Below are 19,169 nucleotides of genomic sequence, written 5' to 3'. Positions count from 1 at the left end.
TCTATGATAAAGATGCCTGAAATAACTATACTGGAAAAAAATAACTGGAATATATAATTAGAGAATTTACTGGGAAAAAAAAAAAGGAAAAAAAAACCTTCACTTTTTTTTTTTTTTTGTTTAAAAGCAGAAAGTTTAGCTTTTAGCTGGCAGTTAAAAGTAAAACACCAATTGTTTCTTAGGCTGAATTATCACTACATGTTTCAGAAGGATTAAGTAGTATGTTGTTATTAGAGTAGTCAGTGATTCAGGATGCCAGAAGATTGGAAGATTAAACAAAAGCTAATCTCTAGGAAAGTAGGACGAGATGCTTTGTTTCTTTTTCAGGAAAAAGGATTCCCAGGTTCTCAAAAGCTGGCTTGGTAAGGTGACATTGTTTTAAACAGCAATATTTTCCCACCTACCTCTTCCAGAATAATTCATTTTCTAAAGCTGTGTTTATAGAACAGCAGGGATCAAGAAGCACTGGTGGTGTTAATTTTTTTTTTTTGACATCTTATCACTAATAATAATAATAATAATAATAATAATAATAATTTCTTTTTCTATAAATCAGGCAACTCTTTGGTTGCACCAGTGACCAGGCACAACTGGAAAAGTCTTTGTTTGAAGGGGTTTGCAAAGTTTGAAGAGGTGTCAGCAAACCACTGACAAAATGCTGTGAGAAGCGATAATTTAGCAAGATTTTTAGAAAATGATAAGGTTTGTTTATGGTGAGTGTAGAGCCAACCTCCCAGCACAATCCTACATTAGGTTTGCCTTTTATTTTTGCTTTTTATTTTCAGCAGCATCTCCCACCAAACTGTAATACCTCAGGCATTCTGCACTGATAGACAGGTAAAAGTGACAATGATAAATACAGTTCTTAGAAACATAAAACACACAAAAAAATTCCTACAAAATATAAGTGGCATTCAGGACTGATAAGCAGGTAAAAGTGACAATGATAAATACAGTTCTTAGAAACATAAAACACAGAGAAACTACTACAAAATGTTTAAGGTTTTGGAAGGTGGGTGGCTTAGGTTTTGGACCTTGGGCAGAGATTTTAGTGCTTAAGGGACTTCTGACAGCTCTCAACAAAAAGAATCCCATGAGTTTAGCACTTGACTCATGCAGAAAGTCCTGGAAATGGTCTAAAATAGCCTTTGACGTGTACAAATATCTGTAGTGACTTAGAGAAATGTTTGTTTTCCTGCTGTATGACAAAGAGATGGCACATACGAAGTAGATCTCTTGTACACATCCATTAAATGTTCTCTGCACAGGAAGAAACTTCCTATCCAAGCGCAGGGGAGCAGCACAAACGCCACAGCCCTTGGAAGGTTTCACCCAGGAGAGAGGGAAGCTTTAAAACATTTGCAATTCATGTCTGAGTGATGTCTTCCTCGCCCCCAGGCTCCCTGTTCTGCTGAGAGTCCCAGCTGAACAGATGCAGCTGCTAAAATTAGGGATGCTAATGGCCATGCACAGGGCCAGGCCCTTGCTGCCATCAAAGGCACCTCACTGGGAGGGACTGGGAAGGGCACCTGGGCAGCTCAGACCTTGCCCAGGGCACTGTCTGCCCCAGCAGCTGGCACTGGCTGCTCTGTGCCCCAGGGAAGCTCTGGCAGGGATGCAGTGACCTGTGAGGAAGAGGATGCTGCAGGAATGGGGGTTTGGGGCTCCCCTTCAGCTTCAGAACCAGCTTTGGCTTCGTGAATTAATTAATTTCAATATTCCTCGTCAGCTGGGCAGCACACAACTCTCTGTCCCTGGAGCCTGGGACTCAGCACAGACTGGCAAACCATGTTGTGGTAACCTGAGGGAGTCTTTGCTTCTTTTTTTGCTAAGGTCAGGGTTAAATGTGTGAGACAGTATTTCTTGTTTGGATTCAGATGTTTGTTCTTATCTATATTATATTTTCTACACATATGATATACATTATAATATATATATATATATGATATATTATAATACCAATTATATAATTATATTATTATAATATAGAAACATAATAAATATTATTATATCTTATATAGTATATATTATATATTCTAAAATATAAAATCTATATTATAAATAATGGTGTATATAATTTTATATATATCCATTATAGTATTTATATTGTTATCTAATCTCACAAACTGTGAGTTCTACAGCGCTTTAACAAACTAAAAATGGAGACATATCTCTCTCTACAAGGCCTTTTAAGGATAAACTGTCCAATTAAGAAATGACACCTCAATTATTTTTACTTTTGACCCAATAACCAACCCATGGCCACAATGTGGTCTTTTTTATCCAATTACACAAAACCACCCAAACCCATGGAGAAGAAGATGAAGAACAACCAGCTTCTGCCCTAAAACTTCCATTTTGCTTTTTATATATTGCTATTTTCTGAAACCTTAAACTCTAAGTTTCCCACCCTGTGATATCACACGCTTCTATTCAAACTCCACACCCACAATCCCAGTCCTGTCATTCCATTTTGGAAGCTTCTCCACTGCCTCAGGTCAAATGCAGTGTTCTCTCAGAGGTCAGTGCCTGGCAGCACAGAAAGTCTAAAATTCTCAGTGACCCGGGTTCCAACTGTAACCTGCAAGAGAAAATTGTTAATATTGCTTATCCAGAATAAAGCACGTGAAATATTCCTCTCAACGGGATCAGGCAAATTCCAACAGGCTTAAAACAAGGGAAAAAAGGCTTAAAACAAGGGAAAAAAGGCTTAAAACAAGGAAAAAAGGCTTAAAACAGGGGAAAAAAAGGCTTAAAACAAGGAAAAAAGGCTTAAAAGAAGGGGAAAAGGCTTAAAACAAGAGAAAGAGGCTTAAAACAAGGGGAAAAGGAACCAGGCCTTGTTCCTTTTATCTGTGTTTGCTCTCATGTCCTGCATTTCCCCTGGTGGTTCCTGAGTTGCTGCTGCCTTGTAGCTCTTCTTGAGGAACACGACTCAAACCAGTGCTCAGGGAGCCCAGGGGAGGCCCCTTGGATTTGTGCTTTCAGGTTGGTGTTGAAGCATCATTGCATAAACAACTGAGGGTTTGAGCTGGCTCTAAATTCAGCACATTCCAGGCTAAGGGCTGGTGTGGAATTTTTATTAAGCAGCTCATATATTCACTTGCTAACTTATCTCCTAAATTCCTCTAGCCAGTCGCTGAAAACGAGAGTAACCACGGCTCAGTAACGAGTGGGGTTTCCAGCATTTCAGATCTCAAAGTACAAAACTATCAGTGCTACAAGATTCAACATCTGCTGCAAGTCCCTCACAGCTAATTATCAGCTCTTCTATGGCTCCCTAATGAATTTCTTAGGGAAAGAGAGGCAAGGACAGACTACATTTGACCTGCAGAGAGATGATAGAGCTCATGCTGGAAGGGAAATTTGGAAAATGTTTCTCTGGAGAGAGGAACAGGAAAAAAAATAAAAAAAGCTGTGAGGAAGAACTTAGCAGATATTCGTGTTTGCAAACAGCCAGTTTGGAAGGTTAATATCCCCTGCAGTCTGAATAAAATGGCAGAATTGGGGTTTTTTTCCCATTGGAAAATAACTTTCCTAACAGACCCAAATCAGAAGGTAGATCTGTTCAATTGTACTGCAACATTCTAACTTCAGTGCATGTTCCATTTCAAAATCAAAGATATCAACAGCACCATTTCCAGGGTGTTTTGGCCAAAATGCACCCGCTTGTATTTGGTGGATGGGGCTGAGAGTCCCTCCACACACAGCACATCTCAAACCCCACACCGTCAGAAAGTTTTATTGACATTCACCATGGGGTTTGCAGGAATTGGTGGGAAATCCAAGGAAATGGCTCTTTTATCCCCAGCTGATGTAAACCAGCGTGACCCCACTGAAATAAATAAAACCAACCTTAGATATGGTGAATGATTTCTGAAATGAGCTGGGTGAGGTGGCTCTGTGCAGCTGCTTTTGAGGAGACAAGAACTATGACAAAACCACACCTCATTTTTAACAGGCTACAAAATCAACCCCAAGAACCCACTGGAATGATGAAATGATGAAACAGGAATTTCCATCCCAGCAGCTGACCTCATTCTGTGATTCAGGTCTGCTTATCTGCCTGCTCAGTTACTTGAATTTTCATTAAATTATCAATTAGTTTGACACCCATTCCGTTGTATTTTATATTTTTGAGCTCACCATTCACTGGAATAAAGAAGTTGAAGAATTGACTATTAATGTCAAGGCTTCTGGAGTGATGTAACAAAGTGTTTTGATAACTAAACACACATCAGGAGTTAGAGTTATGGTGGCAATTCTTAGTCTTCCTGAGACAGCTGGAAATTGGAAGAAGCACAATCTGGAGAATTTTATGATCCTTTTAGTGAACATAAATTAGATATGAAAAATAATTTTCTGCATACTGATCTACAGTTACTTGAAAATTCAGGCTTGAAAATAGGGATAATTCTTTCAGAGGCAGACTGATTGTTCTTTCTGGAATCAGTTTGCTTCCCATCCATTTCAGCTCCGTGGTGGGCACTTTTTTACCCTGGAAGCATGGAGGATTTGTAATGCACTTTTGTCTCCCCACACAGTTAAACGCCATAAGAAGTTTTTCTGTTTGCAGCAACTGGTTGGGATCTGAAAACACTCCCAGGAGGACAGCAATCCATCAGGAGTGCCCAGCAGGGCCTGGAGAAGGAAATATCACAGGCAAAAATCAATGGCACATCCCTCCACCAAAACCCAAACTCAGTCTTACACAACTGGAAGCTTTTGGAGTGGATCTGACTATTAAAAAAATAAAACAAAAAAAACCAACAACAGGCCATAAAACTCAGTTATTTGGGCCTCAAATTGTTACTGTTTCCACTAATCCCTTGTGGTTTTGGATTAAAAAGCCTGGACTACAGTTTGTGACTGTTACTCAGGATGAGGTACATTAATAAGGCTCAGCCTGAAAGAGCATTAGAAATCAAAAAAGGCTGAATTTTATTCTTTGCCTCTGTCAGAGGTCCCAATAACAGGGTTATTCTGTACTCACTCTACCAAATGGACACAGAAAGAATTCCAGCTCTCCAGTTGTGAATGATTGATTACTCTCCGTGGTTTCTAATTTTTTCCTGAGTAAATATTTCAAGTCCTGGTCTTGATGTTGTAAAATAAATCATGATATAATTATACCTTGCCAGTGTTTCAGAAGAAAAAAAGAGCGTGGATTTATTATTTCTGATAAGCAGCCTTATAACAAGAGAAACCTGAGCCAGACAAACAAATTTACAGTTTCTATGCATGCATTTCATTCCAGATTAAAATGGCTAAACCCAGAATTTAAACCTGATCTACCTGATTCTGGAAGATTAGCAGGCTTATCTGGCATGGAGCAGGATTGTTCCTTTGGAAGGCAGCAGGTTTCAGCCTGTCAAATACATCCAGCCCATCACTGCAGCATCCTATCCACTGCCAATGGTTATAAATTGCTTTATTTTGCATAAAAGCGCAATTTTTAGAGCCAGTGTTTGGAACTCAAGACACTGGATTTGTGTTGTGAGCTGCTGATTTCTGGCTGCCAAGCTGGAAACCTCCCTGCAGAGGATGGGAGTCAGGGGCTGAGGTTCGCTCAAGCTCCAGAGCAAGATTGCCAGGACAGGTTGGACACAAAAAGTGCAGCAGAAGGGAAAACCAGTTAATGGTTTGTGATAATTCTGTGTGTTTGGAGTGGGGAGTGTGATTTCCCTGGAACCTCAGCCCTGCGTAGCTCCAGCTTCATCTCCTCTCCTTGGGCACATCCAGGGCACAAACAGGAGCTGGCCTCAGTCAGCTGCAGAAGCAAAAAATTGCAATTTGGAGTGGCTGACAGAGCTCAGACAATTTTGATTTACCCAAGCAGGAGCATGAAGGCTTGATCCTGAATTCATCCTCAAATTCAAGAGGCAGACAACACTTATCATGGATACTTTCCTGTCCACCCAGCTGCTGGAAAATCTGGGTGTTACTCACCAGCCTTGAGAGATAACACCACCAACATCAATAACAATAACAATAGTAATAATAACAACAATAATAATTGTTATTATTACAATAACAACAAACAACACTAAATAATAATAATAATAATAATAATAATAATAATAATAATAATAATAATAATAATAATAATAATAATAATAGTAATCCAGGTCTTTGCCCCCTCACCCACCCAGAACATGCCTGTGCCTGGCAGCAACCCAGACCCACCTAATGTCCCAGCCATCTGAATTTTCCATGATAAATGGGAGGTTTCAGTGGATCCCTAATGATTTCTGTCAGGAGAGTGTAAAAGGTCTGACAAACTGGAATCACAAATGTCCTGCTGTTTCAGTGCCAATGCTCTGCTTTGCCTGGGTGAGCTGCACAGAGCACAGTGCCCAGGCTCTCACTGCATTTCTGCTCCCCAGCACATTTTTACCCAGCAGCTCTTGATCTGGGAGGATCCCTGGGGAATATCAGAAAGCAAAGGGAACTGCAGCTGGCAGGAGCTGGGGTCCATGCTCTGGACAGCAGGCAGTCCCTCAAGGTGGATTATTTTCAGCCTTCCAGTCTTTTAAATTATTTTCTCTTTTGAGAAGTTCTGAATTATACAGCAGCATCTTTTTTAGCAATGGAAAAACTCATTTTAACCACTCTGCTGCCTAATCTCATTGCAAGTGTAGCATTCAAGAATGAAAGGGTCTGCAATTACTCTAAACTCATCAGGAGACACTCTGGGCAAAGCTTTTTTAAACATCAGATACCAACCCAAGCCACAGACTCTGAACAATAGACTGTGCGAAGTAGATATGGAAAAGAGACTTAATTTCAAATTACCTCATTTAAAAAGACACTTCCCATAATCACCAGACTAATTCTTCAGGGGCTCAGCTCAGTTAAATCATGTCATCTACCTAGTGTGGTTCCTGCTGTAATTTATTCCCTGCTCATTTTGAAGGGATCATTAGCCCAGCTCTGTGAGGTTTTTACTAACTACTACTGATGCTTCCAGAGGGGAAGGGATGGGAAACATCATGAAATAAAGTGTTTGACCCAATCCACATTTCTGGAGTAAACACTCTAGAGTTTTGGCTCAGGTTGCATCCAGTTTGAAAATGCACATACTTACAAATAAGCTTTCCCAAAAATAGAGGGAAAAGGAGAAAATCCCCAACCACTCTAATTTTGGATGCAACTAATTACAAAGATCCAAGCAGTTGTGTACAGGGGAACTGAAATTTATTCACAGAGGGTTGAAAACACAGCCCAAGGAGGACAGGGATGGTGAAGAGCTTCATGAGACACCCTTGCTCAGAGAGCTCCTCTCTGAATGCCCAGTTTCTGAAAAATTCCTGCTCATCCCAGGCTTTTAAAACTCTAATGATCTCTGAAACTGGTGGCTGGCTTCCATATTCAAATGATTCCCCAAAATATCAATTCAATTCTCCTCTGTTTGCCTCAAATCTTCCTGTTTTGACCAAAACTGCCAATTCCAGAGCACCAGTGTAGGGATTGGCATCCCCTAAAGCACAAAGAGAATTACTCTGGTGATGGTCAGACTGCTGCAGTTCTGAATTACCAGGCTGTTACGGCTCACTGTGGGTACATAATTAGTTAATTAAACTTTCTATACAATTTATCCACACAAATGTAAAGCCAAAATGTTGATTGTCCTGTGAATGGCTTAAAACTCAGTTTAACATTAAATAGAAAACAATAGTAAATGACACTGAATGGCCAGTAGTGCTAAGAAATGAAAGTTTACTGTGTGGAAAAGGAATTTTAGAAGGAGATCTTGTCTTAGAAAGCTACTGACTCTTCAAGGATGTTATAAAAGATTTGGTACAAGCCACTGTTAAGCAATTTAGTTTTGCAGAAAAGCCACAGTGAATTGCAAGGGTTCATGTAATGGTCAATGGAAGATTAAAATAATGAAATTTTGACCCCACAAGATATTTTAAACCATATGATTGGGATAAGGCAATCCCATTATCTGGTTCAAAATCTGATCTTACTGAGGAAAGCAGCTGAAAACATTTCAGGGGTGGATCAGATGCTGTCAATAAAGACCTCACTGGCTGTGGTGAAAACTCCAGAGGGCAGAAATCCATCCCTTGGGCTTTGCAACAAGCCAAGATAAAATACTTAGGGGGACACTGAGACTCCTGCATGCATGGAGGGATGGGGAAGAGATGGAGATCCCTAATGAATCCCATAATGACTTCCTGAGAACCTGACATCCTATAAAAGCACTGGGACCCACGAGGATGAGGACGTTTAGCAACAAGCAGCTACAAAAGCATGCAGGATAAATAATAAATGCCACATCCTACAAGCAATCAGACATTGAGAAGTCTCTTTTTCCCTTGTGAGGGCCATTAACGTCATCAAAAATTCCAAATGGCATTGCCCAAAGAGAATTTTGCAGCCACAAAGACCAGTCCTACCGACTGGGGAAGATTCCCAAGGTGGGACACAGAGGTTTTCCGGCCAGGATCAGTTTTCAGGAACACTTATGACCAAAAAGCTTCATGGTAGATGACTCTGAGGCCCATAATACTCAGCACAGTGTTTCCTACTGAGTGAAGGCTCCTTCTACAGAGAGTCTCATTAAAAAGAAAATCTTTGTCCCAAGCTGATGACTTTTTCCACGGAAATCAGACTTTAAATAACAAAAAAAAAAAAAAAAAAAAAAAAAAAAAAAAAAAAAAAAAAAGAGTTTTTTATGGCATCAGGTTTCTGGTTCACAGCCCAGGCCACTCAAATGCTAGAGGAAAAGCACTTCTCCACAATCCCATCTTTACACTCAATGTTTGTGACAGAAAACAGAACTGTGGTTACTGAGGAAAGGGAATTTCATGTCAAACCCCAGAACTATTTCTGCTCTCTTGAAAGAGACACTCTGGGACATCATCTCATCCTTCTCGCTTTCCCTGCTCTGTCAGCAAAGCCCCAGGGTTACCCTGCCCCACCAATGACTTCCATTCAGCTTTGCATTTCAGACCAGGCTCATCCCCTCCCTTCCACACCGGACAGGATATCTTCCTTTTCAGCGCACGCACCGAGTCCGCAGCAGGCAGCGTTGATCATTCCATTATCACTCTGTTATACTTAATTTCCTCTTCATCTTTCAAGTCAAACTCCCTCCCAGACCCCATCAACAGCGCTGGCAACACCCTGATGGATCACCCTGGCTCTGGCAGGCTGCAGGTACCGCTGTGAGATACAAAGCTGTGTTTGGTGTCAGGTACACACAGGCAGCATGTGTGCTTGTGATTGTGATATGTGTGGAAACTGATCATGGGACAATTAAAGGATGAATTCTAAAAAAATAACTGAGGGAGTAAAGCATGGAAGAAGGCCTTTGAACTTATCCTTTGTTTGCAATTAACTATTATAGCATCTGAATTAAAGCTTTAAGGATGTTGCTGCTGGACAGGAACTTTCTGCACGTGGCTAAGCATTGAACAGCTTTGCAATAATAACCTTTTGAAGTATAATTTTAGAATACTGCTTGTAGTAAGGAGCTTTGAAAATATAAGTTTAGAATATATGTAAAGGAAACGTGCTTATCTCAACACCTTAGCAAAACAGTAAAAAGCAGCTTGAGAAAGGAAGATGGACATCAACCCAAGGATTGATGGCTTCGACCAAGGGAAGCTGGACATCACTGTTATGAGATTTATAGTCTTTGCAATTAAAAGGTGGGCCCACATCTGGAGTCTGGACCACACCAGCTGGAAGACCTCTTTCTTCTTTCAGAAGTCGGACCCCACCATCTGGGGATACTCCTTTCTGGGGTACATCCTGAGAAAAACTAACTCACAATAGTGTATAGAATTGTGATGTGAAAATTGGGAATAGAAACTGCTGAGAAAAGCTTATGTGCACTCCTATATATATCTGTATGCCACAACCATCGGCGTGCAGTTGGAGGGAAAACTTCCCCCACTGTACCCAGCGCTGTTTTGCTCATACTTTACCACATTAATTAATAAATTGATTGCTGCTTGAATATTGGCCTAGTCAAGCTTCATATTTATAACACCGCACAAAATTGCTTTTGTGCTGCCCCAGCACCACTGACCTCTCCTAAACTATTCAGAGCAGAAAACTGATTTTTAAAAAATTGTGATTTTTTTTTTTTAAACACTCTGATGGGGCTTTGCAACAGGCATTTAGCTGGCGCATCAGGCAGTTTGGCAAAGCACCAGGACTCTGAGAGGAGCAAAAAGCAGCTTGGGCAGCTCCGGCCTCAGCTTCACCCCAGGCAGTGCCAGAGGATCCTGCCCCGGAGGCAGCACCGTGGAACCCCAGGGGTTCATGGTGAACTGAAGGCTAGTCAATAAGAGAACAACGCAATTTTCAGCCGAAGTGCAGAAACAGCGAAAAGCTTTAATTGTCGGGCCGGTCTGTGAACTACCGGGCGCTGGGCGCAGGACTACGTTTCCCACAATGCCGCGGGGTGGGCGCTCTCGCGAGAGCCGGCGGGAGCGGCGGGGCGCGGCCCGGAAGTGGAGCCGCCGCCGGAGCCACCATGGCCGAGACCGACCCCAAGAGCGTCCAGGACCTGACGGCCGTGGTGAGCCCCGGGCCGGGCTGCAGGGGCTGGCGAGAGCCGGCAGGGGAGGGAAAACCCTCTTCTGGATGGGGCTCGGAGCAGCCTGCTCCGCGGGAGGTGTCGCTGGCCGTGGCAGGGGGTGGAAGGAGAGGGTGCCCTCATCGCAACCCCGCAAAATTCCGTGATCCCACAAAATGCCCCGTGTGATTAGCAGGGCCATGGAGGCTGCTGGCCTGGGTTTGGTCCTGGTTAATAGATCTTCTTCTAGATCTTACCAATGTTTCCTGTCAGCGTCAGTTCACCTCGTTATACATATGTTTAATAGCATTTTTACCTCTAGGTATCACTGTACTGCGGGGTTCGGGCTTAGCAGTGGAAGAACAGTGGAGTTGTTACATCGGGTAACAGCCTCTGAAGGAAACAAACCATTTCTTTTTTATCCCTTTCTATTAGGTGCAGACGTTGCTCCAGCAAATGCAGGACAAGTTTCAAACCATGTCTGACCAAATCATTGGAAGAAATATCCTTTTCTAAACTCAGATGGGGGCAGGATTTCGAGTGTCATGAAGTCTGTTGGCCAGTGGGGTTTGTAAGATTAATTTGAAGCGGCCATAAGTGTTTGCTTAAAGCTGTAAGGATAAAAACAATGAAACCAAGGCAGTGTTACCCACTTGTAGGGGAATGTTATCACTTCAGTGCTGGGGCTGGGAAAGGAGAGAGCCCAGAGCAGGCTCCAGGGTGAGCAGAGGATGGAGCAGCTCTGCTGGAGGAAAGGCTGGGATTGTTCACCTGGAAAAGAGAAACTTCAGGGTGGTTTAATTGTGCCCTGAAGGGAGCCCACAGGAGAGAGGGAATGGGGCTGTTTAAACGAGCCTGGAGTGACAGGATGGGTTCAGATTGAAGAGAGCGGGGTGAGATGGGATTTGGGGAATTAGGAATATTCCTGCGAGCGTGCTGACACCCTGGCACGGCCGTGGGGATCCCTGGCGCTGCCCGAGGCCGGGCTGGTGGCAGGGTGGGCTGGGAGGGGCTCTGAGGCTCCTGCTGTCCTCGTGCCCTGTGCTGTCCTCGTGCCCTGTGCTGTCCTTGACCCCCGGGCAGTCGATGACATGAGCTGCCGCATCGACGACCTGGAGCGCAACATCGCCGACCTCATGATGCAGGCGGGCGTGGAGGAGCTCGAGGGGGAGAACAAGACCCCAGCTTCCAACAAGGGCTAAAGTAAATCGGCTTCCTGGCTTGGAGCAGAGCCCTGGGCCTCTGGACTTGCTGACACAGAGGGAGCTGCTCCTGGGTTTGGGGGCTGCTCTGGGGGATTGCGCTGGAGAGAGAGAGAGAGAGAGAGAGAGAGAGAGAGAGAGAGAGAGCATGGCCAGGGAGGGGAATGGAGCACCAGGAGCTGCTGAAGGAGCTCATCCCGGAGAAAAGGAGCTCAGGGGGCCCTTGTGGCTCTGCACAGCTCCCTGCCAGGAGGGGACAGCTGGGGGGTCAGGCTCTGCTCCCAGGGAACAGGGACAGAAGGAGAGGGAACAGCCTCAGGCTGGGCCAGGGGAGGCTCAGGGTGGACACCAGCAGGGATTTCTCCATGGAAAAGGCACTCAGGCTTTGGAGCACGCTGCCCAGGTGGAGCCCCATGGCTGCTGAGGAGAAGCTGTCCCTCAGCTGTGAATTCCTCCTGTGTGTCATCTGGGAGCTTGCAGGGAGCAGTGCCTCCCTCACAGCTGCCAAGCTGCAGGTCCTGGCTGTGTGGGGGGACACTCAGGCATGAGGCAATTCATGTCCCAGGGCAGTGCTCCCTGGAGGAATGCCATTCACCTTTCAGTAAATCTCTGTCATATTGGATATTCCTACAGCATTTCTGATTGCCAGCTTGCCCCCCCTGTATTACAGTGGGCCTGGGTTTGAAACAGATATGTTCTTGTTTGTTGAGGTATCTATTTTTGTGTTACCTTGTTAAAACACAAATTATTGCTGCCTTTGTTGCCCTCGGTGTCATTTCCATTAGTCTGAAGCCCACAAATGAAAATCTCTGATGGGGTCTTAATTCTCAGTAATTTCCTTTCTTATTATTTTTCCCCCAACAGGTTGCCAGCAACTCAAGATAAATCATGGAAGATTACTTTTCTTTTTTTTTTTTCTACAAATCCTTGGAATTGAAGAATGGCTTTTTGCAACTCCAGTGTGTGAAAGCATTTTTATATTGTTACAGAGCTTGCATTCCTAATGTACATTGTATAGTTGGGGTAGGGTAGTTTCTATTTTGATTTTGTGTACTGTAATTTCACTTTTGGAATTCTTGTTACGAGGATCACTTGGTTGTGTTATTAAAACACAGATCTTACGGATCTCAACTCCTGGGTGTATTTTTTTGTGGAGTCACTTTTTTCCTGTACTTTTCTAGATGTTTCATGTTTGATAGCTCAGCATTTAGTGACTCCCTCCAAATGGGAACCTTGCCTTGTCCTCCGTGAGTTTGTGGAGTGAAGCACAAGATTGAAACTTAATTAATTGCATTAATTGTAGCTCTGAGCATCAGGCACTCACTAGTTGAGGATTCTGTTGTCTTTCATACATGTAATAAAGGTGATTTTTGAAAACAAGAGGCACTGAACATCAAAACCATCTCTCCTACTGCTGGTGTCACCTGAGCTGTGTGTTCCTGGAGCACCATGGAAATGCAGATTGACCATGAGAGACGCCTGAGCAACCACTGCCACCCCAAGCTGTGCCACCTGGGCAGGCAGGGAGCTGGGAGCAGAACCATCTCACCGTGGGACTGAAGGTGTTTAACACGTCCTCTGGCATTACCTGTGCTATAAAACTGGATTGAAGGGGTTGGGATGGATGGACGGAGCAGGGATGGGGTTGTGGCAATGTCTGTGTGGGGTTTTCAGTGGGAGTCACTGCCCTGTTGGACACAGTTTGCTGGCAAAGCAGTGATGCATGAGGAGCAAAAAAGGAGAGAAGCCAGGTGGATTTTTAAAGCCTTGCTTCTCACAGAGTAGCAACTTCAGAATATTTGATTTTTTGGTTTGCTTTTCTAATCATACCCACATCTTTGGGCCTGGAGTGTGTATTTATTACATTTTGGCCATGGAAAGTGTGTTTGGGAGAGTCTGAACTGTGTCACTTGTGAAGAAAAATGACCAATGTCAGCTATTCCTGACAATCACTGCAATGCTCCTCCAGCTTCAAATGCAGATTTCAGCAAGCACCGGTGGCAGGCAGCAGCTGCAGGTGCACCACACTTCAACTGCTCCTTAAATGCCACCAAATTAGCACTTGAGTGCTAGGAAGGCAATATGACAGGTCATTTTTCCAAACTCACTGTAATAAAAGCTCATAATAACGGGGGAATTTTGTGAACATGAGAAATGTATCAATATATACTTGTAATACCAGCCTTAGGTCCTTTGTAATGTCATTTCAAAAAAAAAATCTAATAAACGGTTGTGTGGTAACAAATAGCCAGGTCATGTGTGTTACAGCACAATCTAGCATAAATATAAAATTATATGGGAGATTATATTTAGTTGTGAGTTATAAAAAGACTTTAGCACAGCTGCTGCTCACAGGATGGTCTAAAAATCCAGGTGTGCTCTGTATAATAATCAGGTGATGATCTGTGCCCTGTCAGATCTGGACTTCAGCAGCTAATCAGAATAGAGGGAAAATTATTATTATTATTATTATTATTATTATTATTATTATTATTATTATTATTATTATTATTATTATTATTAAATTATTAATTAGAATATAGGAAAACATATTAAAGTGGATAATCATTTTGTATCATGTTTATACGTGTACATTCTCTTATATTTGTGATGTATAATGTGAGTCCTCCTCTGGCTGTGTTCCTCCATGGTCAGTGCTGAATTTGCCTGCCCCTTGTGCAGCAGCAGTAGCCCTGCTTTCCTCAAGTTTATTCTGGCAGAATAACTTCCAGGAAAATTATTTCGGCTTTAAGAAGCAGCTGTATTTTTCCAGTCACTGGAAAGATTCCAGTGTTCAGCTGGGATATTTTTCCCTCATAAATGTAACACCTCACTGATTTGAGCTGCTTTTCCCTGCACCTACTCTGGATTTCCCTTACCGTCCTCTCCCAGCCCTGCTTCTCGTCCCCTCTGACCCTTCAGAGCCCCCTTCAGCTGTAGATGCTGGTCTTGGTTTGAACAGATAGGCGGCTGCCTCCCCTGAAATGGAGAATGCAAACCCCTCCCTCCAAATTGTTACAATTTTGACATTAAAGGGCTCTCAGGCAAAGATATGGGAATAGGAACAACAGTTCTTTACTAGGAAAAATAAAAATAAAAATGCAGTAATGCAGAACAACACTGCCAGAGTCAGGAGCTGAGCCCCTGTGTGTCAGGGGGGTGGCAGCAGTGCCATTCCATGGTGGCTGCAGCCCTCCTGCAGGGCCAGCTGTGGTTCTGCTGGAGCAGGGATCCTGCACAAGGGGGGAGTTTACCTCTGCAGCTCCAGGGCTGCTGGAGATGGGCCTGGAATTCCTCTGGGAATGCAGGGCAGGAGAAAGCTGCTCCTCTGGGAATGCAGGGCAGCAGAAAGCTGCTCCTCTGGGAACGCAGGGGGCAGAGGCTGCTGTGCTGTTCCCAGGCTCAGATTGTATCCAGGTAGGAATGCTTGGCTCCTCCCCTGGGCAGAGCATCTCCCATGGGACGATGGAATTTGATCAGCCAAGCAGGGACACTAACTGGCCCATTAACAGATGATATCTACTGGAGAAAGGATTGGCTGTGGGAGAGATAAAGAAAACTGCCCCATGAACAGAAGATAACTGCCCCACCTCTGGCAGATGGCAATAGAATACACACCCCCAGGTTGCATTTCCAACCCAAGACAGTGCTCTTTCACAGAGCATTTCTTTCCTGCATTAGGAACAGCAAACAGAATCAGTGCTTTTCTGTGACAGAAATTAGGAGTGACCTAATGCAAGTCTTCAGCCACAGGTTGTGCAGGCCATCTTTAGCAGCAGTGCTGGTTTTGAATTAAAACCTGAGAACTAAGTCAAATATCACAGGAGGTGTGTATCTTGCAGTGGGCAGTACAAATAAATTTGACATTGCTGTTTCATCTCTTCTGGTTTCCTAATTCCTGTCTTTATAGCAGGAATGTTACTCCAGACAGAAGAACAGCATTCTAATAAATGCATGTTTTAAACACTTCAGCCTACTGATAAATGATCCAGAACTGTGATATCCTTAAGAGGATTTTTCATTTAATCTCTGCCCTAAAGACAATGTACAGTAAATAAAACTGCAGCTTTCAGCCAACAGCATCTGGTGCAGGCACTAAATGAGGCTGCAGAGAGCCAGTGACACACTGACCTGTGACACTCACCCCAGCCAAGAGCCAGGCAAGTGTCACTGCTTGCTGTGGGACAGAGGAATTGTTGAGCTCTGTCCTGCCACTCTGGCACTCTGGTTTTGCCAGGGAGCCTTTGTGCCAGCTGATGTTTCCTGTCCTCATCTAGACTGACTCTCTCAACACCCCCAGGGAAGTCCCCTTGGTTCCCTTCCTTGATGCCTTGGGAAGGCTGAGCTAGAGCAGAGGCTGGACAGAGTTACAGAATAAAGCAGGGATTTATTACAAGGATCTCCTCAATGGATGCACCTTGGGCAGCACAAGAGCCCAGCCAGGGCTGCACCCAAGGTGAACCAAAATGGTCCAAAAATGAACCCAAGATGAACCAAAATGGTGCCAAAATTAACCCAAGATGGACCAAAATGGTCCCAAAATGAACCCAAGATGAACCAAAATGGTCCCAAAATGAACCCAAGATTGACCAAAATGGTCCCAAAATGCACGAGCGCTCCCGGGGTCTCTCCCTTGGCTCAGTTTTGCTCCATTTGCACCTTGCAGTTCATTGTCCCGTTCCAGCTTTAGCCCAGGCACTCCCACCCTGCTTGTTTTTCTCTCTCCAGCCCACGCTGTTTGTGCTCCTGGGCTGAGCTTTGGATCATTTGTCCTTGGTGCCCAGCTGGAGCAGGAATTGTTTTGTCTCCCTGCTCTGTGCAGAGCTCAGCATCCCCTGATGTGAAGCCCAGAGCCACCCACTAAAGCAGCACAGAATGTGAAAAATAGAAAAGCTCAAACTTGAGGCATCATCCTCAGGTGGCTGAGCCACAGGGAATTGGTTTGCCAGAGGTTCCTGTGGAAATCAGATGTCACCTTCCTGTCCTCCAAGCCCTGGGCAAGTGCTGGAGTCACTCACTGGCCCTTCCTCCAGAGCTCAAAGCTCACAAAATTCAGTCCTTCGTACTGTAAATACATTTGGCACTGCCCTCCTAAGGGAAATAATGTCAATTTTATAATTTGTCTGGCAAACAGCTGCAAACACAGCCAGAGCTTCTGTCCAGCATTTCCCTGATGTTACATTTGAGTTTGCAGTTTTCCTGGAGGTGTCCACATGGAATTATTTAAGGAAAGACTTTTCTTTTCCTGACTTTCTAGCAGAGAGTGCCTTCTAGTGGCACAGCCACTGCGAGGAGCAGCACTGCTCAGATGAATCACTCGTTACCTTTAATGTGGGGGTCAGAGGCTGGGACTTAAGGAGCCACGTGCTGCTGAACCGTGGGGATTGCACAAGGCACTGAGAACGGTTTATAATTCAGAAAATGAAGAGCATGCACAAATCACTCCCTGGGCTTTAAGCCTCACTGTTTTGAAAAGACCTAATGCTTGCTGAGATAGTTTTTCTCACTCTGATGTAGAGTTATTGAAATTAAATTAGGAAAATAAAGAATGAGAATGGACACTTTACCTCTTATAAACATTCTGAAATCAGAAAGGTTAACCAGGAATTGCCTTTCTGAAAAATGTGCATGTAATAATAGAATGTGCTCTTTTACGTTGTTTTGCTACAGAGCTGACATTTTTGTTTATGACGTTCTTGTAGTTAGATACAGATATAAAAGTTCCTGCAGTTTACAGAGCTGTGCAATGTGCAACCCTTGCTCGAGAGATTCAATCCTGTAGGAATTAACAGCTGGAGAAGAGATGGAGTTCATTTCTCCAGAACTGCAGGTGTGCATGTGACAAGTGTGGCTGACTCGTGACCGTTTTGTGTCCAAAGGGAGGATCTCATCCTGCCCTCTGAACTCCCCTGGGAGCTGTGCTCAGCCAGCCCCAGTGCTGCACAGCCTGTTCAGCAGAGCAGCCCCTCTGTGGTGCAGCACAGCGTTCTGTCACACATTACTGTTCCTGCAGGGATGCCCCAGCGAAGGCAGGAATGATGCATCTGACTCCCTGTTCTCAGAAGGCTCATTTATTACTTTATGATACTATTTTATATTAAAGAATACTAAACTATACTAAAGAATACAGAAAGGATACTTACTGAATGCTGGAAAGATAATAATGAAAACTCCTGACTCTCTCCAGAGTCCCAGCACAGCTTGGCCTGATTGGCCAATGAGTCAAAACAACTCACAGCAGAATCCAATGAAACAATCACCTGTGGGTGAACAATCTCCAAACACATTCCACACGAGCACAGCACAGGAGAAGCAAATCAGATAATTCTTGTTTTCCTTTTTTTCTGAGGCTTCTCAGCTTCCCAAGAGAAAAACCCTGGGCGAAGGGATTTTTCAGAGAATGTGAATGCCACAACACGTGGAGTCACAAATGGCCCAAATGCCATCTGTGGCACAGGAATATCCTCATCACAGCTGGATTGTGCACAGCCCCTGCCTGCTGTCCTGCCATCTCCAGCTCCCAGTGTTCCACCTGCACATCTCCTCCAGTTTTACCTTTTCCTCCTCAGACCAAATCCTTCACCTCTGAGAATATGAATTTCCCAGTGAGTGAAACTTTCTGATTCCCTTGTCTCTCTTACAGAAGTGTTTTCTTTTGAGGAGCAGCTCCCTGTCTCCGTGGTTCCTGGAGGGGAGGACGAGGTGAATGGCTGGAGGAGTGGAGAAGACAAACCCATCACTTTTTCCTGTTTATCCACAGTTGCTTTTTGTCCCAGAGCTCTTCCCAGAGTCACAGTCACAGAATCCCAAGGTGGTTTGGGTTGAAGGGCCCTTAAAGCTCATCCCAGCCCTGCCATGGGCAGGAGCATCTTCCACTTCCCCAGGGTGCTCCAAGCCTGTCCAACCTGGCCTTGAAGATTCTTCTTCTTCCAAACATGAAATTTATGGAGCCCTGTGTTCTTCCAGAGTAACAAAACAACAAACTGAATGGAAATTTCTACTGTCTTTACACATTTGTAGCCTCGTCAATCCGGAGTGTTTAAGAAAATCCTGCTCCACCCCCTTGAAAGCACTGAACAAAGTCACTGCTTCACACATCACACAAAATTAAAAACAAATTTATTGAACCCGAGGCGTATTTAAAAACCAGGAGGCTTTTCATGCCACAAGTTATTTTAAAACATCTTTGAAACTACTCCTCAAGCTGAAGTTAAACAATTAAAATGCATAATCACATTTAAAAAGCAGCACCAAAAATGTAAGTCATCTTGTCACAGAGGCTGCTCCAGCGTGGTTTGATTATTTAATGTTATGCTCCAAAACCAATTTATACCCTATACCCTTGATCTCTGTTTCAATTTCAGGATGTTAATGCATGCACCATTGCTGTATTAGCTGATAGGGCAGAACAAATACTTCAGGAAAAAAGT

General features: G+C 43.9%; 1 protein-coding gene across 1 annotated transcript; it reads left to right on the top strand.

Moving 5' to 3' along the window:
- Nucleotides 1-10,442: 10,442 nt before the first annotated feature.
- Nucleotides 10,443-13,984, top strand: HSBP1 (heat shock factor binding protein 1). The gene is made up of 4 exons (XM_038148459.1): nucleotides 10,443-10,540; nucleotides 10,973-11,039; nucleotides 11,621-11,740; nucleotides 12,604-13,984. The coding sequence occupies exons 1-3, from the start codon at nucleotides 10,496-10,498 to the stop codon at nucleotides 11,737-11,739; spliced, it is 231 nt and encodes a 76-aa protein (XP_038004387.1). The 5' UTR covers nucleotides 10,443-10,495; the 3' UTR covers nucleotide 11,740; nucleotides 12,604-13,984.
- The last annotated feature ends 5,185 nt before the right edge of the window (nucleotides 13,985-19,169 follow it).

The sequence above is a fragment of the Motacilla alba genome, chromosome 11 (assembly GCF_015832195.1).
Source record: "Motacilla alba alba isolate MOTALB_02 chromosome 11, Motacilla_alba_V1.0_pri, whole genome shotgun sequence".
Lineage (NCBI taxonomy): Eukaryota > Metazoa > Chordata > Aves > Passeriformes > Motacillidae > Motacilla > Motacilla alba.
This window is presented reverse-complemented; position numbering and strand designations above follow the sequence as displayed.